Source organism: Falco rusticolus, chromosome 7 (assembly GCF_015220075.1).
Source record: "Falco rusticolus isolate bFalRus1 chromosome 7, bFalRus1.pri, whole genome shotgun sequence".
In the NCBI taxonomy this organism is placed as follows: domain Eukaryota; kingdom Metazoa; phylum Chordata; class Aves; order Falconiformes; family Falconidae; genus Falco; species Falco rusticolus.
In genome coordinates, this window is record NC_051193.1 from 71,015,384 (window position 1) to 71,041,313 (window position 25,930).

The following is a 25,930-nucleotide window of genomic DNA, read 5'->3' on the forward strand; positions in this document are numbered from 1 at the left end:
TTTGGATGCACACACTGAACTGTCCTAACACACAGGACGCAAGGGACTTATTCCCTCGGGGACTGGGACACAGCTCTGTCCCCAAGCACAACCCCAGCTACCAACACACAACTCCTCGGCAGCATGGCTGTCATTTGGTCCCTGACCCAGGGCAGAAGGTAAAGCTGCTGCCTGCTGCGGCCAGATCAGCACCAGCACATCTCACCTTCTGCTGGGATGCCAAGAGCCCCCCCCAGTCTGGCCACTGGGCCTTTCACCCCAGTCCTGGCTCGAGCCAGCCAGGCAGGAGACCCACCTGGGCCTTTCTGGCTGCACTGCTGCTGGTCACGTCCGCCTCAAATGCACCCTAGCACCCACGGCCTCTGCAGTGCACGCACACCTCCTGCTAACAGACCACGCTGCTGCCCCAGCCAGCATCCCGGCCCACAAGGCATCTCCTCTCTTCTTTCTCTTTCAAGCTGTCCAGTTGACTGTCAGGTTCACTTCAGGGCAACCATTCTCAGCCTCAAGCTGGAGGACAACTTAAGTGCCAAGAGAGTTTTTCCGGCTGCTCTCCCCCAGCTGAACCACCCGATCGCCCCCCCCATGCTCTGCTCTCTTTCCATCAACCATCCTCCTCACTGCCCTGGTTTCCCCCTGCCCCCACGGCCACAGCTCTGGCTCCCATCCCTTCATACCCAGGTGGGTTTTCTGCATCCAAACACTTCAGCCAGCCCCTCCTGAAGCCGCTCCAGCTCCTTTCTGCAGATGGATGAGTCATGGGGGAAGGGAATTTCCCCAGCCACCAGCACATGGAGCAGACACTCACTCTCTGCTAGAAATCCAAGGTTAGCCATTCCCATCCTTTGTCCCATGTCACCGTCATTCCTTTGACAGGGAGAACAGATGCCCTGGCCGGCACAGAGGAGGAGCCTCAAGCCCAACCTCTCCAGGTTTAATTGACATTATTACACTCTGAGTAGAGAAAGCTGGACTGTTTGCTGTCATCCTGGCTCTTCATTTTCTAAGGCACAGGCTGCTATTTTCAAAAGGTTTTTTTGTCATGTACAACCACCTTCAAGCACTGACACCGTTACTCTTCTCAAGCCCGAGAGGGTCCGGAGACAAGGGAACAGCTCATCAATAGCAGGAACCTCAGCTGCACCCCACACAGCTGACCACCACCAGAAGTGCCACCCTCCCTGCAGACCAGGCGTGCCCTTTTATCTCCAGCACCTCTTTGAAATACCCCAATCTGCATCTTCAAAACCTGCCTTTTGCATCTCAAACTTGCCAAACAAATTAAGGCTCCCAATTTTAAATGCTTATAGATGCAAAATATTTTTTGTGTGTCTTGGCTTTGTTGGATTGCTTGCAATAATGACTTAGCTGGTGTTTGGACTGGTGCTACCTGAACACACCCCAGCTGAGGCCAAGACTGTAGCCTAGCAGTTCTGGATCAGACCCACTGCCGAACCCGGACAAGAAGCTGCGTGGCTACTCACGCTTCCTAGTATCCTGCTGGTCACTGAGAAAGTGATGTACCTCACGTAATTCTCCAAAAATAAAGGTTCCAGTAACTTGGTCTACACAGAGGCACCGAGGAGGATGGCATAATGCACAAGCAGAACGTTACTCCAGCTGTGTCCTAGGCTAGACTGCTAATCATCATGGTATCCCGACCGGCGCGGGCGGGCAGTGCCCCCGAGCCCCCATCCCCATCCCCCCCCGCAGGCTCTCCCCGCAGGCTGCACCATGGCCCCGCAGAAGGAGCCTCCCCAGCCGCTCTGGGCAGCCCGGCCCAGCGCCCCGCCACCCGCCAGGGACACACGTTCTCCCTCCTGCTCAGAGGGAACCGGCCGTGTGGCGGTTTGTGCCCGGTGCCCCTCGTCCCGCCGCTGGGCACCGCTGGGAAGAGCCTGGCCCCGTCCCCTGGGCACCCGCCCGGGGATACCTGCAGCCATGGGTGACATCCCCTCTCGGCTGCTCCTCTCCAGGCTGAACAGCCCCCGCCCGCTCAGCCCTTCCTCCCCGGGGAGATGCTCCAGCCCCTCACCCCCTTCGCAGCCCCCGCCGGCCCCTCCCCAGCAGCTCCCCCTCTCTCAAACTGGGGAACCCAGAAAATGGTGTATTTGGTGTCAGCTCACAACTCAGCTGAAGATCTGTAAAAGAAAAAGCTCTGTCCCCGACAGGAGACCCATGTTGGACAATGTTCACACTGTCCATAGCTGCGTAGCATTGCTCTGCCCCAGTGCTCACCCTCGCAGTTGAAAGGAGCCCCCACACCACCCTGAGGAACATCTCCAGAGCCTCTGCTCTCACGGCATCAAAAGCCAACTGCTCCCTCTCCCCAGGCAGAGCTCACGCTATGCTTGCTTTGGGGGTGCCTGTTATCAGGTCAAATATTGCCACCTACCCCTCAGGCACAGAAAACAGTTCGTTACCCCACAAATGGAAAGCCCCAAGCTGGCATCCATTTCCTGGTACTTCCTTTATCTCAGCCTCCAGCATCTTCTGCTCCTTGCTGAAACAAAGACGGCATCTTCACTCGTGGTTACTGATGGCTTTTTCTTTCCCCATGAACTGGTCAAGCCTTTTTGAATGCAAGCTGTTAGCACCCACAGCTAAGGAAGAGCTTGCCACCAAAACTAAGGCGAGCCTCGTTCAATCTGCCATCTCGTAGTTTAATCAAGCATGTCCAATCTTAAATGCTACAGAAAACAGCGAACAATCATCCTCTACTTGTTTGTCACAGGGTTTTCCCCACCTTTATAATTTCAGTTTGGAAAAGATACCAGAGCAGATGAATCCCAGCCTACTTAAGTTTCTTGCAGGAAGTTTTCCCCTTGTCTTTGGCTGGCCTTGTGTTTCTGTGTGTCCTTCCCAGTTCTACTACCCAAACTGCAGCTCTTCCATGTGCCACCATCCACGTCTCAGGCGCTGACACAAACCTTGCAGACGGGATTTCCTCCTCACCCACAAAGCCTTCCAAGAGATCACTTGGGAGTTTTTGCCTCCCCTCCCTTTGGCTCCTCACCCCCATGGATACAGCCGCCAAAATGCCACTTACCAAACAAAATAATTTGGATGACAGCAAAGACAGGGTTAAAGACATTTATATATAAAAAAAGAAAAATGTCATATGTACAGACCATTGCCTAAGCATCAAACCCTCCAACTGGCAGAAGTCACTATTTCTGTAACCAAAGTGTACAAAGTGCATGTCTTGCCCTTCTTCTCTCTGTAGCAGGACACAGGGGAGGGGGAAAGGGTCTCTTTTTCTTTTTACTTTTCTACCCTCAAGACAATGAGAGTAAGGTCTGGGTCAGACTGAAGGAGACAAAACCTGTCGATTACTGGGTTATTCACCAGGCAGACTCTAGGAATAGTAGTTTAGAAGAAAGTAAGGGCAGGAAAAGTTTATTTACTTACTTACTTGGTCAGTCCACCCAATGGATTCCCTTAGGAAAAGGAATCTAAGGTCAATTCCCCAGAGAGATGAGTGGGAAGGAAAGCTTATTCAGCTATTCAATAATTTAACTCACAGACCCCATTCAACTACTTCAGGCTTCCCAGATTCATGAGTCAGTTTCTATTTGCAGCCCCACTGCTTTGGGTTTAAACATGGACTCCAAAACTGAATCCAATTATCCCTGTGGATTATCAGAGTGGGAGACAACCTCTGTGTCCCCCAAGCTGTTAGTTGCATAAGCTCACATATGGCCCCACACCACTTGTGCCAGGTGGGGATGAAAGGTTTTGGATAGCAAATGAAAACAGCGCCAACAGCAGCTCGTTGCACCAGACCAGCTACTTGATCTAATCCTTCTTGAAAATGGCTAAAAGAGGCTCTTCTGCAGTACTGCCCTCCCCTGCTCTCTCAGGTGGGAAGGCAAGCAGGGGTGCTCTGCCAGCACCGCACTGAAGCGACATGGAACAGGACGAGGCCCAGGAGTGTATGGTTGGTTATGAGCCAGGAAAGCGATGCCATCTCCCTGCTAGGCTACAAAGCACCAGCGTGAGTGCAAATGGCAAGGAGCAGTGTGCAGGGTACGAGGTACTGCAGTATACTGTGCAGAAACTCAAAACAGATGCCAATACAGGAAAGAGCACGCAGAATGGTCAATGGACTGAGCCCGAGGAAGACTCACTTCAAGGAGCTGATGTGTAACACATCCCCTATCAGTATGAGGCCCTCCACAGGCTACACACCAGACACCAGTCACTCTGCTTGAGAGCTCTCACTCGGGGAAGGAAACGCTATAGAGTACAGGGCTCAGGTATAGCTCCCTTATTATTTGGACCAGTAAGCTTCCGGGAGACTGCTTTACTCCTATCAAGGCATGCATGGTCTTATTCTCTAAAGTATTCCTCCTTCTCTCAGAATCCCTCCTCTACAGGTGTCAAACTGCTCTGAAGCTGCCCATTCCAGGCTACAGCACCGTGGCTCACCTTGCAGCAGTGAGGTTCTCCTGCAGGGAAAGCAGTGCCTTTCTAATGGACAGTTTGTATCCCTTTGTTCTCATGCTACCATTTTCCTTCTCTTTGTTTCCATCCCACACAAATACCACCATGATTTACTCAAAAATCATTTACATCGCTGTCAGTCTAGCCTAGTGAAAGAAATACTGAGTTTTTTCCTGTTCTCTTACCCTATTCTGTAGAGTATTCTATTTTTGACGTTGTATCAGCTTCCTTCTCAACCCCTACTATGATTTAAATTAATCAGCGCACCTCACTGCCTAGTACTAGTGATGAGAAAGGATGTTCACTATTTCTGAGATGTGCAGGTGTTGCTGCCTACATCAATGCACCAACTCACACGCGCTGAGCCGTTGTCAGAAAAGCCAGACACACCTGGGAGCAAACAAGTTGAGAGAAGGCTCTGGCACCCTTAAACGCGGGCAGATTTCGGGCACGGCTGCGGAGAGACGATTTGGCTCAGAGAGCAGGAAGCCAAATGTTCCCAAGCACAAGTAACGCAGCGCCCCGGTGTGGCACCTACTGGAATTACACATTTATATGACACCCCCGACTTCCCGGTGGGATGACGAGTTCCAGTCCCTCTGCGCAGCACTCCCTACTCCTCTGGTCACCTCTTCAGCACTCTCACTCTTCACTTACAAGGTGCTTGTCGCTGGCTGTAGAGAAAGCAAAAGACAGAATTTGCCTTGACCTCCCCTCTCATACTGAAAAGCTGGCAGAACATGCGACCAGCTCCTTTCCCGCCTGGGATCCAGAGCATTTCAGCATTTCAGGGAGGACCTGCGTCCTCCCGTCCTCTAGCCCATACACTCACCGCACGGGTAAACCTGGCCGCAAACCCACTCTGTGGAAGAAGAACCAGCCTCACTACAGCAAACCCATGAACACCTGTGCTCTGTGATTGTTCTAGCAACAGGGTACTGCTCTCTGCCGGACAGCTGAGTTAACAGCTTGTCAAGCAAAAGCAAAACAACCAGAGGGCAGACCACTGCCAAATTACAGGGCTATGGAATTACCGTTAGGAGCCACCTCTCCCCACAAGCAAGTCCATTTTGTTCATTAAAATGCAGGGAGCAAATAAGATTGAGCCTTGCTAGCTGCCAGAACAAGGCAGTTTAAGCCAGATCACACTAGGGACTACTCACAATCACAAACTCTTGCCAGGGATCTCTGGAGCGGGGAGACCTGTCACTTTGGCTCGTTTGTACAGTTCTTCAGCGCACAGCTCTTCTGCTCCCTCGTGTTTGCGCTTTGGAGAAGCCTGGTCTGCTTGCGACAGCCTCATTGCTGTAGAGGAAGAAGAGTCATTGCAATGGCTCCCCACCTTTAGATCCCCTCACAAGTATACCCTAGCTCAACCTGCCACAGAGCTGGGAGAAAGACGAATACGCAGTGCATGAGCCCTGAGACACGTTGCCAGAGCCTCCTTGAAAACTCTTCAAAAAACTTTGTTAAAACCAGAATAATTAAGTTCCCCAGAACAAACACAAAGGTATCCTCCTCTGGCGGAGGACAGCTTAATTATACCTGACTTGCCCTACAGTGATCTGTACTTCTCCTTTAAGTGGCTGCATATGGTCCCATACAGGGAATAAAAGATTCACTTTAATGAGCTCCTATTCTTCAGCCCTTTTAGAAATGAAGGCTCACTGGGGACTTCTGAAGGAAGCCTAAAGGAAGGTGAATATGATCTATGTTTTCCTAGCTAACTATTCTTCAAAGAAAAGGATCTCTCTCCCATGCCCACAGCCTTTAAGTCAACATGAAACTACCTCAGAAGCACACAAATAGCTCCAACTCACCTGTACTGGTGCTGCAGCCCTGCCCTGAAGCTGAGTCTGTGACTGGACCACTGAGATCTTCCACACACGAAGGGACTGATGCCAGTAAACCTGGAGAAAGGCACGAGGATCACGGTTCAGCAACAAAACACACCTGGGGGGAGAGAAGCCTTTCACACTGAAACACCTTAGTGATGACCGACCAGCCCATCCACATCCTAAAGCAGGATGGCTTCTGAGCTGCACCCGCTGAGCTGGCACAGACAGACACCACGATCCAGCAGCATATTTCTTTACTTAGGATGCTCTACCTCGGTTTTTTTTCCCGAAAGTGAAGAAGGGACCATTGGTGGCACGCAAGTAGTGCTGTGCCATCACCAGCTCTCAAAACTACTCGGACTCCACTCCTACGTGTCCAAGAGCTCAGTGGAGCATTCCCTGAAAACCAAGTGAGCAGCTTTGGCAGGGACTGCTTCCCCTTGCAAGAACTGGCCAGAGACACAAGTGCTATCACAACCTTTCCTCCTAGCATTTTATCTCCTACCAAAGACACGATCTTTTGCAACTGCTGGTACTTACAGAGCCCCCTGTAGCGTGACAGCTGCTGGTATATCTGCTTCATGCGTTCGATGTTCAGTCGGCTGGTCTCTGCGTGGTTCACCATGGGTTTGGGGTAGTCCACCCCAATGATGCACTTGGCTGCCTTCTGCACAGACTCAGGCGCATTCCACGGTTCGTAGATATATCGTGAAGGGAAACCCTTTAGCTTGGGCAGATACCTCCTGCAACGCAAGTAAAAAGATTCACAAACACCACTTGAAGTGCAGCAACGCAGCATTCACAATGCACAGAAAGCACCATGCACCTGTCAGCCACTGAACAACTTAGGCTCATAGATCGAGCTATAAAGAAGCCCCAGTGGTATCACTTACTTAACATAGTCACCACTGGGGTCTGTGCGACGTCCGAAACCCACAGGGCAGTAACAGTGGAAGAACTGCTGGAAGAATGCGCTGCATGAAAGCCACATCCAGCTGCCCGCATTTACGCTGAAATCTGCATCCAGCAACAGTTCATCAAATACCTGCAGCAATTTGAAGAAAAGGCAATGACAGCTTCCCCAGGCAGGGCTTCGTGGCAGGAGGACTCAAGATGCTATGTCAAATGGCAGGCACTGAGCTGCGAGAACAGCTCCTAGGAACCCAAACAGCAGCAAAGAGGCAATCTGCTGGCTGAAGCCAGCTGGCTGGTCAATACATCTCACTTCCTGATGCTTTCACATAGGGAGGTATGTCTGCTCACACTGACAGAGTGCTGGCTTCTCTCTCATGCAGCTACAGGCTAAATCACTACCTAGTGTTGCAGCAAGCCTTGGGTATTGATTCTAACCTGGGAGGCGTAACAAGTGCAAAGCACCAACTGTGGGAAGCAGGCAGATGCTGCACAGGAGAACAAGCATGAAAGCAAGAACCCCTCTGAAGGTCTGAGAGCATCCTGCCACCGAGAGGCAGACAAGTATCAGCAGTAGCTCGCTCACATCCATGCACAGATGCTGTGCTTTTAGCATCTGACCCTATGGCACGCTTTCAGCTATGCTTCGCTTTCTCAGCTTTGTGACCAGATACCCCCACCTCCACTTCTTACCTAGGTCAGTATGTACACTGGGATGGGCCATCTGAAGGGACAGACAGCTTGAACCTAAGAGGAGGGTCTTTTACCTCTTTCCTCAAGAGACTCTAGGCTCAGATTTCACACTCATGGAGCACTCCCTGACTGGTGCAGTGATGGATTATACAATGAGGAAAAAGGTCCAGTTATAAAGTGATACTGAACTTGCCAAGAAAACAGATGGATTGAGAGAACTTTTACAACAAACAAACAAACAAACAAACAAAAAGAAGTCCCCAAACCCCCAGTCCATACTTACTACTGGTTCCGCTAACATTAGTTATGGTTAGCGGAAACTCTTGATACCATCAGAGCCTCACGGCAGAAGGCAGAAAGAAGTCAGGCTGTTGGCAGGCCAAGAGCCTGGCTAGCAAATCCTCTCTTCTATGCAACTTTTACATGCAAAGCAAAAGCCATACCTGTGCGCCCATCCTTGCAGCAAGTGCCAAGTAGACTTTTGTTTTCCTTATGGCCTCCTGCAAGTCTCTGGAAATGCCAGACTCACCCTGACTCCTGACTCCCAGCTGATCCAGAGGTCACCCCTGGTCAGGAAGCAGGCCACCGCGTGCCTGGCCAGATGGTGGATCCAGCCTTCCTGTCTCAGTTGGGTCATGATCGCATCAATCCAAGGGAAGCCTGTCTTGCCCTCTGCCCACTTCGCCAAGGCTTCAGGGTTCCTGTCCCAGGGGATTTGGATGCAGATGGGGTTCCCCTCCATGCGATCAAACTTTGGGTTGTTTGTGGCTGCTGTGTAGAAAAACTCCCGCCACAGAAGCTGTCCGTACAGAGAGAGGGGGGGCGTGCTGTTCCGCTTCACCTGTGGAGGAGGGAACAAGGGTATCCACAAGCAGGGGAGGACTAGCTTCATTAAGCTGAGCTGTAAGCCACCCATGCATTTACACACAATTCCCAAGTCAGTTACTGACAACTGCCATAAATGACCTTAACTCCAGATCATCCTTTACCAGAAACCCCAGGTGGTGAAATCAGAGCACTGCTTTTAGCTCACCTGGCACACTTACCAGCAACTCAAACAACACAAAACTAACAGTAAAGAGCTCTGCATGGCTTGTGACACTGAAGTCCAAACTGAAGAACAAGCACCAGTAGATTTAAGGTCTGCTCGACTACTAGAAAATTAACTCTGCCTCACCCAAGATTCTCTTCTGTAGTAACAACAAGCTTAGCCCAACTGTCAAACACAAGGGAGGCAGCAGTAACTTCTGCAGTTGTTCTGGCACACTGGCTGGGAACCAGCACCGTGCTATCTATGCACAAACCCAGCCTGCTCTCCAGAGGACCCTTTAGTCTTACCTTCTTATACAGCTCCCAGAGACGATAGTAAAACAAGCGGCAGGACAAGCAGCCAAAACGCAGGTAGGGACTGAGTCCTGTAGGGCTGGCCAGCAACGAATTGGCGTTCATCCTTGGTCTTTCATAATTTGCAACCCAGGCCTAGACATATTCAGGAGAAATGAGCCAAAAACCCTAATGATTCACAGGACACTGCTAAAGGCCAGGCCTCTGCGTGGGTGGTGAGGATACTCGGGTCTGACAACAGAGTCTCTTCCACTCACCTCCAACCACTGCTGGGAAAGGTCTCAAGTGGGCAATCCCGATCCCCCACCCCATTCAGGAAATGCAAAACCTTTGCTCCAGGATTTAAATCACTCATTTTGGCCAAGAAATGGACTAGATTTGCCTTGCATGCAGGAGCTACTAACCCTGAGAGCTCCTAGGGACACAAGCTAATGCAACTGTTTATGTCCATGTACGTTTATCTCATTTCACACCCTAAACAAGAAAAGTGTGGAGTTCAGAGCTTTTTGTGGAGCACTACATTGACAGTTTGTTTCCCCTTCAGCACAAGAATTTATGCTTTGACTTCTACAACTGCCACCAAGCCACCCAGCATTAAAAAGATATAAACTGGTTAAAACCGAGTGATGCCTCTGCACCTGGGACATCTTTCAGTACTTTGAAATTGTTTGCCTTGTGCACTATAATCAAGAACACGTGCCCCATAGGAAAAATTTGAGTATTTCAGCCTGGGGCTCAAGGAATGCCAGTCAGTGAGATAACATATTAACAGGCTGACGTGCAAGGGGAAGGTGTCCTTTTATAAACACGTACTTGCACTAATACTTCAGCTAAAGACAAGATGAGATGGCCTGCAGCACAGAGCCTGAGCAACGTACATGAGATTTTCCAAGTTTGCACTCCTCTAAAGGAAACTGAGGGGTAGAAATAGGGAAAAGAACCTTGTGTGCTTCAGACAGTAGCATAATTAATATACAGCTCTACTTCTTTGGGTCTGAGGAAGCCCAGGAGCTCCCTGCTCCACACACAACCCAAAATCACAGGAGTACTCTGATACTAAACACTCCTTCCAGAGGTGAATGCTGTGACCATTGCTAGGAAGAGCCAATGCTCAACATTTTTCACTTGGAGGCACAGCCTGCAGGAATCACAACTTAAATAACAGGGGTTACCTTTCTTTCCAAGTGTTTATCCAGCCGCGCTAAAGCTTCTGTCTCCCCTCCTTGCCAAACTGCAGGGGCAAGACCATCTGTAGGAAAGCCTGAGAGAAAGAACTTCGTAAGATTTGAAGCCATACTTAGACAACAGGTATAGATAAGATTAAGCATTAATAACAGCAATAGACTACATACTGCAGTTGCCTAACATGGCTTACTTGCTGCTCTAGTCCTTGTACAGCAGGCAAATCATGTGGAACATGGGGAGAGCCTGCTCATGACAGTGCACTACAAGGGCCTCTCCCTGCAATGCTTCAGGCAGCCCTCTGGGGACTTTTCCCACTGCTCACATGCCAGCACTCTCTGGTTCCTCAGCACTACCCACCCCACAGGGCTCTGCTCCAAAGGCCAGAGCAGCTGGCAAAGAAACATATGCTCCACAGCTCTGTCTTACAAAATACCTTGCCATGGACACCAGCAGCTCACTAGATGGCCTGGCTACTCCTGGTGAGGCTCCTTATTCTGCTGAAAGCTGGTGCTGGAAAAGGCACTGGATTAGTGCTGAAGAACCAATGCAAAAGCGGGAGCGGGTTCCCTGCACTGCTCCAGGCTGACAGAGGAGCCTCCCCCCGCAGCAAGCAGAGCAGTGTAAGGTTGCAGGCAGACTCACATTAGGCCAGACAACAAAGGAAGTTGATCCACCCAGAACTGCAGCCCTTAGGATACTCCTGTTGGGAAGGCCCCTGCTTTTATGTGACTGCTGAAACTATGCATTATTAAGGTACAAGGTGATATGGAGGTATGACTGGAGCCTCCAGTCACACACACGCAGACAGTATTCTGCATGAATCCTTTCTTCCCTTCCATTTAGCTTCACCTCCCTGATGTAGGCCTTGCATTCCTCATGCCTCAGCTCTCTATTCATCCCCTTTCTACAAGGAAAATACAGGACCGAAAGGCATAGCGGGATGAGTGAAAGAAGTTTCTGTAATAGCTTTTGTCTTGCTAAGCTCCCAAATCGCTGCTGCTCTGCAACAACTGAATGAAATGACCTAAGCCTGGAACACTGTTAGTTTACTTCTTCAGGTCAGTTACACAATGTGTCAGAGATGGCAGTAGGAGGAAAGCAGCTGGCAAGGACATGAGACATGTGGTTACATGCTCAGTATAGCAGAGAACATAAGGACAGATGCAGAGCATTTCAGAGCAATGCTAAAGGGGATGCTGTGCATCAACAGCAGTGCAAGGGACAGCATTCTGTTTTCAGAAGGTCTAGCACTCTCCGAAAACATCAGGCTACTTCTAGGGCTAGAGGCAGCCCAGGTCAGATGAGAACACTGGAGTTGTCTTGGGCGCATGCCAGCCATCACTAGATCCGCTTTCAGCTGGCAGTTAACCCTTGCCTTCACTCTCAACACATACCCAGCTCTTCCAGGGATGGAACCCCATACACATCGTCATGGTTCTCCTGGATGTCCACTTTACATGCCTCCATCTGCTGGCTTATTACAGTGCTCACTGGCTTCTTTGGGAGCTCCATACGGCTAATGATGGCCTGGAAGCGCTTGTAGGTGAGGGGTGGCTTGTGGCCATTCAGCTCAATTATTCTGGAGACAAAATAAGCAAGGTGAAACAACACAGCCTCACTACCACAGAAGACATGTGGAAATGACAGCCAAACTGCATCCCACTATCTCTGCCCAGGACAGCCTTTCACTTTGGATACAGAAATCCTTACAAACCTAGCTTCCACCTGATGTATCCTTCAAAGGAGTATTAAAAATAATAATAAAAAAAACCAACCAGCCCCCAAATACCCCAGAAAACAGAACCCCAGATACTATTTCATCTCCATGGGAAAAAAACCAAAACAGCTTCAGCTGAACCGAGCTTAGCATTGCATCTCTCCCAGGGCTCCTCATCAGACCCCAGTATGAAATCTCAATCTGATTATTGCCTGTCTCCCCAAGATAGCAAATGCCAGACCTGCATACGTTCCCCCGACACCCTGTGATATCCTAACAGTATTCTGACCTGACTTCCTCCCCGTCTGACACATAAAGTCCCAGTCTGCTAGTGACGCCTCCTCCACCTATCTCAGATGAGACAAATCCCAGTTTGCGTCATTCCTCTCTCCCCACGATTAGGGATCGCCATCCTCCCCCGTGCCATGCGCTCACGAGCGGACCTGCCTCATGTTATTCTCCTGCGTCAGATCACGCTACGGAAAAAAAGACTGCCACGGTTCCCCATTCCTCCACTTCACTAAGCATCCACAGCCTGCCAGGGCCAGGCAGTCTGATTTTTCCCGGGATGGAGGGCTTTAAGAAGCCCCCCGGCAAGGTAAGCTTCCCCAGGGTGAGAGATGCCAGTTCTAACCCCCGCTCCTGCGGGGAGAGGAAGGAGTTAACAGCAAAGCAGCCAGCCCAGGGCTCGCCGGCATTACATAAAGCTGAGGCGGCCAGCCCCACCGCCGCACCGGGAGCGGCAGCGCAGCACAGCGCCGTCCCCGCCCCACAGCCAGCAGCTTACGCAAGGGCCGGGCTGACAGCCGGGACCGCGGGGCCGGCCGGCGCCATGTGCCTCCCCCCCGCGGCAGCACGTGTACGCGAGGCGGGGCGACACGCCGGTCCCCAGCGCCTCTCACGTGTGCTGCGGGGCCACCGGGGCACCCGCGGCCGGGGACAGGGCCCGCGCCGCCCCTCCCCCCGCCCCGCAGGCCGGTCCGTCCCCGCAGGACGCGCTGATGCGCGCGCCGCTCCCTCCCGTTTTCCCGCTGGCGAGTTGTGAACACTGGGAGAAAAAGCCGCTACCGAACAAGCAGGGGCAACCCGGCCGCAGGGTGTGCGGAACACCGCACGTCGCCCAGCGGGCAGCCTCACAGGCAACACTCGGTCCTGTACCTCCATACCAGAAAGCACGTCCTCTGCTTTCACACACACACACACACACACACTTTTCCCGCTGGCTGACCCTGTACCACCCCAGGGATGGCAAGAGACCACAAAGTCTCACAAACACTATACTACCCACCACAATCTTCTCTGCAGCCTACGCTTGTCACTGGGGTCCCCCCACAAAACCAACCAGAGATCCCCAGAAAATCAGCGTTGCCACTGGAAGAGAAGTGAGGCACTTCCAGTTACTGCATTCTGGACAGGCTCACATGTTCCCAGAGAAGTTCAGAGCTTTGAAAAACGTGACAAAGCTGCACCATGTTTGCCCTGAGGTGCTGGGGATAGGCACAGGGAAGCCACTTCTTTAATGCTGCCCCTTTTTTCAGTCCTCTTCCAAACATCTGCCGAGGCTGCAGCTGTCTGAGATCTACACTATTATACCACATCCCAGATCCACAGCTAAAATTTTTGACAACAGCCAGCCACTTGGAGCAGATCGCTGTGACTTGCAGGTGGATACCAGTGTCTTGCATTTGACATCCTCAAGCACATGAATACGAGTGAAGTTACCTAGTACAGCTCCTAAATTCCTGAACAGACAGTTACTGGGTCTGGGACGCAAGAGATAGGGCTAGGACAAGCTGCACATTTCACAGCACCCGACACTGGCATTACGTGTAACAAAATGTGAACCTTCCGCAATACTGCCATGAAAAGAAGTATCAAATATTGGGTATTATACAATACTGTCCTTCTAACGCAGGCAGTACAATCTCACAGGACTTTCCCCGATGACAGAAAAAGGGAGCCCCCCTGGATTTAATACTCCTGTTTCATCCGTCTCCCCCAGTGCAATCCACAGACTACATGTGGCAGTTACTCTTCTAGTTTTCTTGAAGCGGAACAGAGAAGAGCAGTATCACTGCACTTGTCACACAAACCCTAAGCTTTCTGGCGTTAGTGAGTACACACTAAAATGTCTGTGTACCAGACTAGCAATATATCTGCCCAGCACTATCTGCCAGCAGCAGCTCGATGCCAGAAGTTACAAGGGTCTTTTTGACTGTCAGTCATACAGTCACACTTTACCTCAAGAAAGCAGGCAACCAAAACCTGATCAAACACAGTTCTGGCGCTTCTAAGATTATACAGTATCCTACAGTCAGTCACCTGTGACAGAAGTGTCTGCTGACTTCAAACACACACCCTCACAGGTGTCACCTTCTGATTCACAGCAGTGGCCCAGCGGGATGGCTACCAGGCAAGGGAAAGCTGCTTGCCTCAAAAAACTGACGCCTCAGCTCGCTTGCTAATGACGGGGCCCAGTTCTGGCATGGTACTGAATGTGCCCCCCCCCGCTTCCTTCTGCAAGGAAAAGCTGGCTGCCAGCAGCACTCGGCAAGCAGGCTGCTCAACAGCCCGCCCCACTACCAACTCACGCAGACTATTTAGTTAGCCTCGCCAGCTTATGCAATTGCTCTGATCTAAATCCTCACTCCGGAGAGCGCGTGTAGGGCTACGTGTAAGTAAGACAAGGGGTATTTCTACAGATTCAAAGAGGAGACAGAGATAACCAGCAGATATTTCACACAAGGCTGGACAAAGGACAAAGGACAAACAATTCAACTTCCACAGAATCACACACATGAGCAGATGAAAGATGAAGACCTGATGACAGACTAAGTACCAGCACAGGGGGAAAACACGTGACAGCACAGCACCAATGCAAGACAGACACAGATAACAAGATCTGGCAGGCAGAAGTTTGACTTCACCTTTTTAGATGGAAATAAAGCACTTTTTTGGTGTAATTATGAACTGCAGAACCAGCAAGGTACTCTCCCTTCTGCAGGGCTTGGTTCCTTTAAGTTAGTATGTGCTCCTATTAAAATGCATTTTACTATCATTTCAGCCTTAGGCTAGAATATTTGAGGAAAAGCTGCTCCTGACGCATACTGCAAACATACAAGCTCACAGTATTCTTTCCTGACCTAAACCACTCCCCCTGAATAACACAGGCCTGTCCAGGATTACAGAAACCACAATGCTGAACATCAGCAAGCAGACTACAGAGGATTTAGATGCTAAGGAGAAAACAGGCAGATCCAGAGAAGAGACAAAACCACCTGTCAGCTGGAAGCTGTCAGACAGAATGATTGTTGAGTAAAGGCTTCGAGCAGGCTAAGCTGATACCCAAGCGATTATTTTTTCTGTCTGACTTCTACAATCTGAACATCACTAATCTTGACTGGGAATTCCTAGATTTTTAGGAGTATTTTCCAGCACTGATGCTGATTTTTTTTATAGCCCTCTCCTTGTTTTGAGGGAGAGGACAAGAGGACAGAAAAGATGCTCTGCTAATCACAGAGCTACGCTGGCAGTGCCAACAAGGAGCATATTGTAATCTTCCTCCTGGGTAAAACCGGTCACATTCACAAGTGAACTGAACAGGCTCTTTGTAAATGTTTACAAGGAGCTGGTGGAGGTGGTACTGGGAACACGGGAAGGACTGCTGGAATCATTTATGTAGAGGTGAAAGATTAGTCTAAATTGTTTAAAACCAGCCCTGACAACCTTGTCAGAATCTTGATTAAAGAAAGATGAGAAGTAGGATGCCACGTTACTAGTTACGCAAGAAAAACAGTAGGGTGAGCAGAGGGACAACACATACACAAGTCTTCTAACTCACGGTAGCATGACTGGAGAGTGAAATATTCTAAGAGGGGCTTCCAGGAGAAATACAGTATTAGAACTGTATTACCACCTGCTGAGAAATCTCAGAGATGCCAAGAACCAGGAAATGTCAGAGTAACTGGAGACTTCAGCTGTCTCCACACAAACTGGGTAGCTGTCACATGCTGCTGCCTGCCAAAACCCAATTTTCTAGTTGCCATAAATGACTGCTCCATGGAACAATTAATCAAGAACCCACAAGGAAAGGCAATTCATTATTTGATCTTATGCAGTGCTAAGGTATAGCTGAAAATGTTAGTTATCACTTGCCTGCTCTAACTGTGACTTTGGCATGCATCAATTTAACATCCTTCCAGGAGCAACAATAGCATAATGCATAAAACCAAGGAAGTGTGCTAAGCAAAAAGAACAAGCTGAGATGCAAAACACTGACAGACAACACAGAGATGATTTGAAGATGATGTTGGGGAGAAAAAAAAAATAATTCAACAATTGCACACAGACCATCAAAAAAGATTTCAGAAGGATCACAGGAGTCAAAACAATTAAGGAATAGCATCAGCAAAGGTAACAGAAGGCAAAATCTTTCTGAAAAATGAAGGCCAAATGAAGATGGGAAACCTCCAGACTTTGGTAGGTTAAATCAAAAACCACAAAAGCAGCCTCCCTGCACCTCCCAACCCAAACAAAACTTTACGAAACCTTTTAAAAAAAGCCTAAGTAGTAAAAAAATAAAGTAATAAAAAAAATCCATTACAAACACTTCAGTATATTTGTAGGGCTGAGAGGTGATCAACTCAACAACAACAACAACAAAAAGCAGAGACCATAACAACACAGCGAAAATACCTGCATTTATTTTTGCAGGTGTATTCACTATGGAGGTATACAGGGAGGTTATGACTCCAAATCTTTTCCAGGGAATTTATCAGATGTCACAGACTGGGAGGTCAGGAAGAAGTGCCACAAAACAAAGCTACTCTTAACAGCAACAGCTTGCCAGGACCAGCGAGCATTTACCAAGGAGTTATGATGGACATCAAGAAATACCCAAACTACATGTTACAAACACGCTGCGTGTAACACTTGCCTTAAACCTGTTCAGATACTAAGAGGAAAAAAAAGGGAAATATGACTCCAGATTTAAAAAGCATTTCAAGGGCATCAGAGGGACAACAGAATAGAGTGATACATGCATTAGGCAGATGGGTAGAAAATACTAATAGAATCAGTGAATGCACGGGTATACGCAATATGCTGGAGGGTTAATGTGGCCTTTGTAAAGGGAAGTTGTGCCTCAAAATCTATTTGTGACATTTAAGCCTGTGGCAAGGGAGATTCAGTTGATACACTTTACCTGAATTTTCAGTAGCCATTTGACTTTCTCTCTCACTGGAAATTTTTAAAGAAACCACAACAAATTGGGATAAAGGAAAAGGTCCCTGCAGACAGAAAATTCTTTGAGCCACAGTACAGAGCAAGAATGAACATTTCCAACAGGAGGAGAAATCCTACACAGAGTTGAGCTAGGGTTTGTGCTGCTCAACATTATTCATAAAGTATCTGGGAAGGCACAAAAAAAGAGCATGATGATAAAGTTCACTGACGCAATAAGCTATCTGGGATGGCTACAGATGAAAGGCAACTTGAAAATTCCCCTTATACACCACATGACCAGCTGACAAAAATATCAGATGAAATGCAGCGTTGGTCTCGCTGTTTCTCCATATTCATAGCTATGCAATCTTCAACTTACTCATATAGTAGCAGCCTCTCAAATAGCTATGACCATTCTGGAGGAAAGCTCTAAGATATTAGTTAAGCAGCACTTGGAAAAAGCAAGAAGAATGCTAGTTACTATTAGGAGAAGACACAAAACATTATAGCACTATAAAAATCCATGTCACTCCTACATTTTGAATGCTAGCTAGAGATTTCACCACTGCTCTCCATCTCTAGAAACACCCAGAAGTATAAAGAAAGGTGACAAAACTTAGAAGAGATATGGAACTGATTCCACCTGAAAACTTAGGCAAACTAGGAAAGATGTGAGGGGCGTTGACATCGAAGGGGTGAGAATGTAATAAGCATTCATGGTCTCTCTCTTCTAATGCAAAAATTAGAAAGCAGCATCTGCTCATGAGACTGGTTCAAGAAGAATCCCTCTCGCTCCAAAGACAAACATTTCCACACAGCACGTGCTAACTGCAGAGCTTCTTCCCATACGAAATTATGGATGCTGAAGATTTATAGGCGGAAATCGACATTCAACATTTCTGTCACAAGTCATCAAAAAAAAAAAAAAAAGCAAGCAACCTGTAAGAATAGTATTGAAACATGGCTAAGCATACCTAGAGTCTTAGCTGAAAGACTGTCTCCACTGTTCAAGGAGATCATATATATATATATGTAAATATATAAAACTCAACATAAAGGCAAGGCTCCCCCATACCAAATACAACACTACAAAAAAACAACAAAGACAAAGCATTCAGGTTTTAGAATAAGGTAAGTTTGCCCCCATCTACCTTGTTCTACTTCTTCCAGCTGTCCTGGTACATCCATCAGTTAAAAGCTCTGCCTTCATAATCTGAGACAACAGCTCAACTACGTTTATTACAATGAAGAGGGGAAAAAAAAAAAAAGCAGCCCATGCAGTGAGGACATGCTGAAGGAGAGCAATCAATAGGCCACAGCTGAGCAACTTAAATGACTGCCAAGTACAGAGTTTAATAAGCTTGAGGCAACACCTTTCTGTACATTCACGTCACTGTCAGCACTTTGACGTGCTCTAATCAAAAGTGCAAGGGCGCAGAGTAATCCTGTTGACACCTTCCAGGCTCACACAGGATGAGCGTGATCAACATACAGCGATCAGCGTAATGGAGGAGATGAAGTCTTCCCAGACGTGACAATCCCAGTCTAGCCCAGGCATCACCTCTGCCCTTGCTCCCCCCCCCCCCCCCCCGCCCCGTACCTGTCCAGGTCATAGAGGGTGTGGGAGTTCTCTATCACCACCTCCACACCAGCCTCCTTGGCCAGTTTGACGATAGCTGCATCTCTCTCCTTACCAAATGGCTCCGAGTCATATTCGAAGGTGAGACGAGTGACTCCCCATTCCTGCAAGAAACACAATATGCACAGCTGTCACAGAAGACTCTTTCTAACCAGCACGATTACGAACAAGGATTTCAGAATTCCTGGACAGTGTTACATCCTGGAATCTTAGAGAAGGCTCCAATGAGCAGTCTGGAGTCAAGATAACCAAAGAATCAACAATTTTATCAGCTCCAGCAAGCACTGCATCTGCTATGCAAATTCCTAAATTTCAGGTTTAAAACACATGACAGGAGGTTTGAGTTCTTCTCTATTAATGTTCTTAGGTTTCAGCTCAGTCCCCAAGCCTAACAACAACTTGTTTTGTTGCACATGCTGCCCATGAGTAACCCTACCACCCTGTTCCAAAACGTGCAGAGAAACCATTTCAGAGAAATCTTTCAATAGAAGTTCCACTCAAAACCCTGTATTTTTATGTGGAGACTACCATTAAGTAAGACCAAAACACTCTAAATTTTTTCCAGTGTCTCTTTAAAGTCATCACATCATAGAGGACCAGCAAAAAAACAGGTAATGGGAAATGCAGGACAAAGGATGGCAACTGAGTGAACCTTTCTGGTCAGCACAGTAGAGTATGATACTGCAATTCAGATTTAAATTAAAGTCCTAACTTTGGGGTGTTATTTTACCCTAGTCAAGCCACATACCTATTCTATATCTTCACACCTTTAAGAGATCCCTCACAAATTACATGGAATAGGCTTTATGAAATAGTATTCAGCCTCTTCCAGGCTTTTCCAGAGCACAGTTTGCTCTCAAAGACTATGGCCTAGTTTTCCTCAGAAAATGAATCCTATGAGAAGAGGTTTAATGGTTTCCACAGCGACTCTCCCGAGACATCCACCAAGCAGAGCAGCAGCCCACAGATTTGTTTAGCAAACACTTTAGTCAAACACAGCCAGAAATCTAGAAAGACACTTAAAAAAACCCTCACACAGCTAAGATACAAACCACATTCTCCAAGTGAGGCAGTCCAAGCCATCTCTGTATATAAAGTACAGTCTTTTGGAACCAGAAAAAAGCACGAAGAACGGATGCAATTAATTCACTAAATGCCACTAAAAAATAATGCTGAAGATGGGGAAGGGAATTTAGAAGCAGAAAACAACTGTACAAGTCCCCTTCTTTTCTAAACTTTCAGATTCAATCCTAAAATTAGTATTAGGAAGGACAGAGAACTAAAACAGTTATGTACCATTGAACATGCATTTCAGAGATGTCCTCCACTCCTTTTTCAAAATAAGAACATGACAGCGTCTGTAACTCAGAGCAGGGGTCAGAGAGACATGATCCATCCCCTGTCCTGCTCCCGTGTGATTTAACAGCTTCGTTTTGAACTTTTCTTTCTTTTATAAGACAGACAGCATCAGCTGGAAGGCTTGGAAAAGATTACTTTGGTCTTGAACAGACATATATTATTGCCTTGAAACTAACAAATGGAATAAAAACCCATTTAAGGCTAAGAGAGATTTTAGGTAAGAATACAGAACTTCAAATTCAGGTATTTCCTAAAGTTCTGAGAAGCCCACCACACTGTGTGCTACGGTAGCACACAATAAGCAGAGCACAACCAAACAGAAAACAGTAAGCTGTATGACAATGAATTGCTGCAGATAGACAAAAGACAAGTCATGACTGACTTGTCTCTTAGTATCTAGCCTATAGCAAAGAAAAACTGCTGGGGAAAAAAAAACAACAACACACCAAAGGGACTGTGAGCAAACTTCAGTGAACAAACGACACACTTTTCTTTGATAGAAGAGGTAAAATTACAGATGTTTGTTCAGAGGAAATGAGACAAAAAACACCCCTGCAAAGGTTAACAGAGAGCTGACAGGTACACTTCTCCTCAGGGTACCCGTGCATAATAGTGCCTTCGCAGTGACTGTTACCAACACCATAGCTCAGCTACTGGCAGCAAGAGCAGAAATTATGTTAGTTCTAAGTGATGCATTACCACGTGACATAACTCTCCTCTCTACAACAGCTGACAGCAAGGCATGAGCCACTGCTAATTCACTGTTCAGTGCAGCAGCTCTGGAGAGGCCTGAATCCCCAGCAAAGCCATACATTTACCATATAACAGCATAACACACACCCCCTCCCCACAGACGTTCTTTTCAGCTCTGCTGCAGCACATCTAAGGTACTCATCAACTCACCTGCACAGGCAAAACAGACTGCATCAAAAGGCAGGTCTGTCCGATTTGACAACCACCTCTCCCAAACCTCACACTGCCAACTATGTTTTCTTCTTTGATGAAAGCAAGCATTTTTCTCAAAGTTTCAATTATCCTGTGAATCCCTGAACTAAACTAAGCAGGACATGAACTACTACTAGTGAGAACTTATTTACAGATCAAAAGATAAAAATAACCCAAGATTCTGAAAAGGCTAAAAACGGCACATCGTTTGTGTCACGTTAAGATGCGGAAGCCAAAATAAGTATCAGTGCCCTTTCTGACCTGCATAGTCTGATTCCCCTCCACAGTACTGCCCTCCTTGAGAAAATATGTATCAGAACCACTTACAGCAGGAGGGTATAGATTCAAGTTTACCTTTCCTTCTCAGCAGCTGGTCTTTAGCAGGCTTTGGGGACACTACTTCTGTCAACCATACGTAAGGTACAGTCCACATGATAAACCCAACTCCTAAGACTATTGTGAACCATGTTTTTTTCATTTAACTTTGTCACTCTAACAAAGACACCATCAAAAAGCTTCAAAGACAATGGGAAATACAATCTCAGAGCAGGACAGAGAAAAATGATACTGCTTGATGAACCCTGATATTCAAGGAGACACTCCTGCCAGCCCTGTTTCTTGATCTGCAGCACTGACATATTGCTTCAGAAATGTATCCCACTAATTCATCATCAGCCACTGCGTATTCCAGCATCCTAAATGGTACATCAGCAGGAAGCTCGGACCCAAGCTTTATTCTGCTGCTGAGCTGACTGAACCGCAGTCTTGAATAGGAGGAGGAAAGGAAGGTCAGCTAACATAAAAGCTTCTGAATTTTGAGATTTTAACACAAAGCCCTATTTGCAATTCACATACAGATCAATATGCTTTTTCAGTCATCTGTAAAGGTGTATGGACATAGCAGTCTTCCTGAGTAAAAACTGCCAGCAGGAAAAAAGCTCTTAACACAGAGGAGTCAATGTGTTACAGTGCAACTCTGTGAGACCAGACTACAGAAACTAGGACCACCATTCAAAAAGAGAAGCTCAAGCACCCTGGTACTACATTACACCCTACTACTATATTTCTTTCCTAGTCTGAGTTCAAGAGTGTATCTGGCTCCGAAGCTGGCCCTTAGGGATAGTAGTTCGTTGCAGTTACAGAGAAGAGTTTGTTATAGTGAAGAATTAGGTATAGTTAGAGAAGCTGAGGGGATTGCCAACAATCATTCGTCAGTGACAACAAGGACAGGACCAGGACATCAATTTTTCTTCACTATGTTCCAGAAAATTGTTCTCTTACTTTAAAGAGCCTTGGGAAGACATCTGTTGGTTGCCCTCGCACAACAAACAAGCGAGAGCTGAGTTTCCTTAAACTGTTGTCCAGATCTTCCAGAGATTGGAGCAGAAATCTGCAGAGAAGAAACAACCGCAGTTAGTGTCAGTCAGTCCAGTTACAGCTAAAAGACAAATGAGGAGAATTTGCATGGGACTCCAGCAAACCTGCAACACCAAATCAAACTAAAAGTTAGGACAAGAAACAGAAAACAAGAATTCACATTCATCCCTGGTCTGTCTGCCAACTGCTATGAGACTGCAGCACTAGCCAGCTCCCAGCCATTCATATGCACGTTCTGCTTGTCCAGCTGCAAGAGGTTTCCAGGATTTTCTTTTTCCTGCAACACCCTTCCCATGTTCTCTCTCAGAGCTGGCAACACCCCCCTGCCAGCTGCTCTCTCCACATTATGATACGGAGAAAAGCATAAACCATGTAATTCCCTAGTATATTCGTTCATGGGTTCTGGGGCAGGAGGGATTTTGCATACAAAGTAGAAAGATGTTTATACACTGCTCCAAGGAAAGTAATGAATTACTACAAGAGCCGTGCAAGTTTCACAGTTCTGGCTACGAATACACAAGCAGCAGAGGAAAGTACATTCTTAGCCCATCAGTAGCACAGGACTGGGCACCAAGATCTCCCAAGGCAAGAATTACGTGTCCTTAGAACTGCAATTTATCTTCCACATGAAGCTGCAGAGATGACAGCATGCCATACATTAATCTATTCCCTCCTACCTCAAAACTGTAAAAAAGTATTTAAGTGCTTTTTGCATTTAATGGTGTGTCTTACTAACCCCCCACTACACTATAAATCACCAATTGTATATAATCTTTGCTTTCACAGCCACACATCACCCCATCTATGTCGTAACTTCACTTCGTTTTGTCTAACTCTGAAAAAAAGACACCAGCTTTAAAACCACAGTCCCTGCGACAGCACGTGGCACTGCTGGCAAACTCGCAACCCTTTGTAAACGAGCCTGCCAGCCTCCACCTCTCCGTCATTCCTGCATGCCCGCTCTGCAGCGTGACCTGCAAGACATGAGTATCTGCATCAGCTCCCTTAAGAACACACACAGCTAAGGAAACATAAGCTACAACTGCCCTGCAAAGTGGGTAATTCCTCTCTCCTCAGCTGCACTGCCTATAATGGGAACTGCAAACTTTGAGCTAGAACAAGCTCCCTCTGCAAGTCCTGAGGGAGAAAGGGACTCGGGGTTCATGGAAAGAAGGGCCCAGTATCACAGTACAGAAGATCCAGAACCAGGTCTGGGTAACTTAAACCATTCCCCTACCCCCGGCCCACTTTCCATCTATTAAACATGAATTATCAACTTTCTAAAAATTAATGTTCTAAAATGTTCTAAAAATTAAACAAGGTTTAACCCTATATGGCTTACACATGCTGTGCAGTTAAATAACAAGGGATTTTCAACATGATACGTTTCTGAAACACAAGCATTTGCTTTTGGAGCATAGAACTCTGAATACAAGTAATCACATTAAAAAAATAGCAAAACAAAGCCAAGGCTCCCAATGGGAACTCTGCTAAATAAGTAACTCGCTACCACATTTTTGTCTAACAGGCAGTGGTGCTAATCTCCGACATCTGCAGTAGCCACATACCTCCAGAAAACATTTTTTTTTTAAAAAAACTTCACCTGCTCATATATTCCATGAGTACAACACAAACAAGACCGCTACCTGTTTCCTCCTCTCCTCACAATGCTGGTTGAAAGCAACAAGGATTAAATGGATCAGGAATTAATCTTCTGGGGGCACTGCTTTGGTTCTTCGAAATAAGGACAGTTAGCATCAACAACAGCACGTGAACGGCATTTCAGTCTGCTGCTGCCTGTAAAGAGTCTATGGAAAGATCACTTCAGGCTCCTAGATCTTAAGCTGTTACAGAATCCACAATCTTCTATACTCGGAACAGCTACGTTGTGGTCATTTCTGCGCATTTACAGTTTTTAAGCCATCCTCTGATGCAGGTTCTAGAAACGCTTCGAAACCCCCCACGCTGTTTCATTCCTTAAGATGAAGCTGAGGTAGGTGCACAGCAGAAGCCATCAGTCACAACTACAGTCTCCCTTACGCACAGCCACGTGACATTTCAAAGAGCACTTAAAAGGATTTTTAGCCAGGTGGCTGCCCATCCGACGGGGCAGGGGGAGATCTGCTCTGCTTGTACAGAGAGGAGCCCTGCAGAGGAGAATCCCTACCTGGATTGGGTTGCCAAATGTTGAGACAGCCAAGACCCAGCACGATAGCATTATGTAATGTTACAGGAGGTCTGGCTCTCCACACATTTTCCTATTTGTAGAGAGGGGAAAACCCCAAAGCTTCATCTCTACCACCCTAGCAACAGCCAAAGCATATTTCTGTAAAAATCTGAGGGACAGGTGGAAGGCAGGTGTGTGCACATGCCTTCGCGCACTCAGAGGGCAGAGGGAAGGCATGGTGCAGTCTCGCAGCTCTAAGCATTCTTTGCGCTTATCTCTAAATTCAGAGGAAAACATTTCCTAAAGGTAAACGTCCATCGGTCTGCTGCTCTCATACATTCGCCCAGCTCGTAAGGAAAAAGTCTAATGCCATTACATAAAGTTGGACGGCTCCATTCTACACGGTCAGGCAACACAGCCGTGAAAACCGTGCCTAGGCCAGCCGGGCAAGGCGGCCTCTCCCCTGCACGGAGGGGACCGGGGGGAGGAATAGGGGGGCCGGGGGGAGCAACAGCGGGGCCCGGCTGGCCAAGGCATCGCGTGCTGAGCGGCACGGCTCACCCACCGCCCCCGAAAGCGCACCGACTGCCGCGGGAGCCCACACCACCGCCCCCCCTCGGGCCCACCCGCGGCCCAAGGGCCCGGCGCCTCCTCACCGCCAGCGGTTGATGCCCACGGCGGAGGAGGCGGCGAACCAAGGGTCCAGAATATAGATGCAACGGAGGGACGCGGCGTCTCGCAACGCTTCCTGCAACGCCGGGTTATCGTGGAGACGCAGCCCACGGCGGAACCAATGCACCGAGCAGCAAAGGGCCGGGGCCGGGCCCGCGGCCAGGCCCAGAGCGGCCGCCGCCATCGCCGCCGCCAACTGCCGCCGCGGCCCCTGCGCTCCGCCCGCTTCCGCCCCACCCCGCCGCACTGATTAGGTGCGACAGCAGCCAATCAGCGGGGCGGGGCGGGGCGGAAGCGGGCGGAGCGCGTGCCTGAAGGCGCTCTGCCGCCCCCCAGCGGCCGCGGGGGCGTGTGGCTGCCGCCCCCCCCCCAAACAGCGATCCCCGCTGCCAGCGTCGCTCCCACCCCTCAAC

At 48.1% G+C, this 25,930-nt stretch overlaps 1 protein-coding gene across 1 annotated transcript; it reads right to left on the minus strand.

Moving 5' to 3' along the window:
- Positions 1–3,080: 3,080 nt before the first annotated feature.
- CRY2 (cryptochrome circadian regulator 2) lies at positions 3,081–25,737 on the minus strand. Its single transcript, XM_037394093.1, has 12 exons — positions 25,502–25,737; positions 22,583–22,691; positions 18,959–19,101; positions 11,813–11,997; positions 10,406–10,494; positions 9,228–9,368; positions 8,419–8,730; positions 7,178–7,329; positions 6,825–7,027; positions 6,267–6,356; positions 5,610–5,751; positions 3,081–5,120 (listed from the first exon to the last, which is right to left on the minus strand). The coding sequence occupies exons 1-11, from the start codon at positions 25,699–25,701 to the stop codon at positions 5,612–5,614; spliced, it is 1,764 nt and encodes a 587-aa protein (XP_037249990.1). The 5' UTR covers positions 25,702–25,737; the 3' UTR covers positions 3,081–5,120; positions 5,610–5,611.
- Positions 25,738–25,930: the final 193 nt, after the last annotated feature.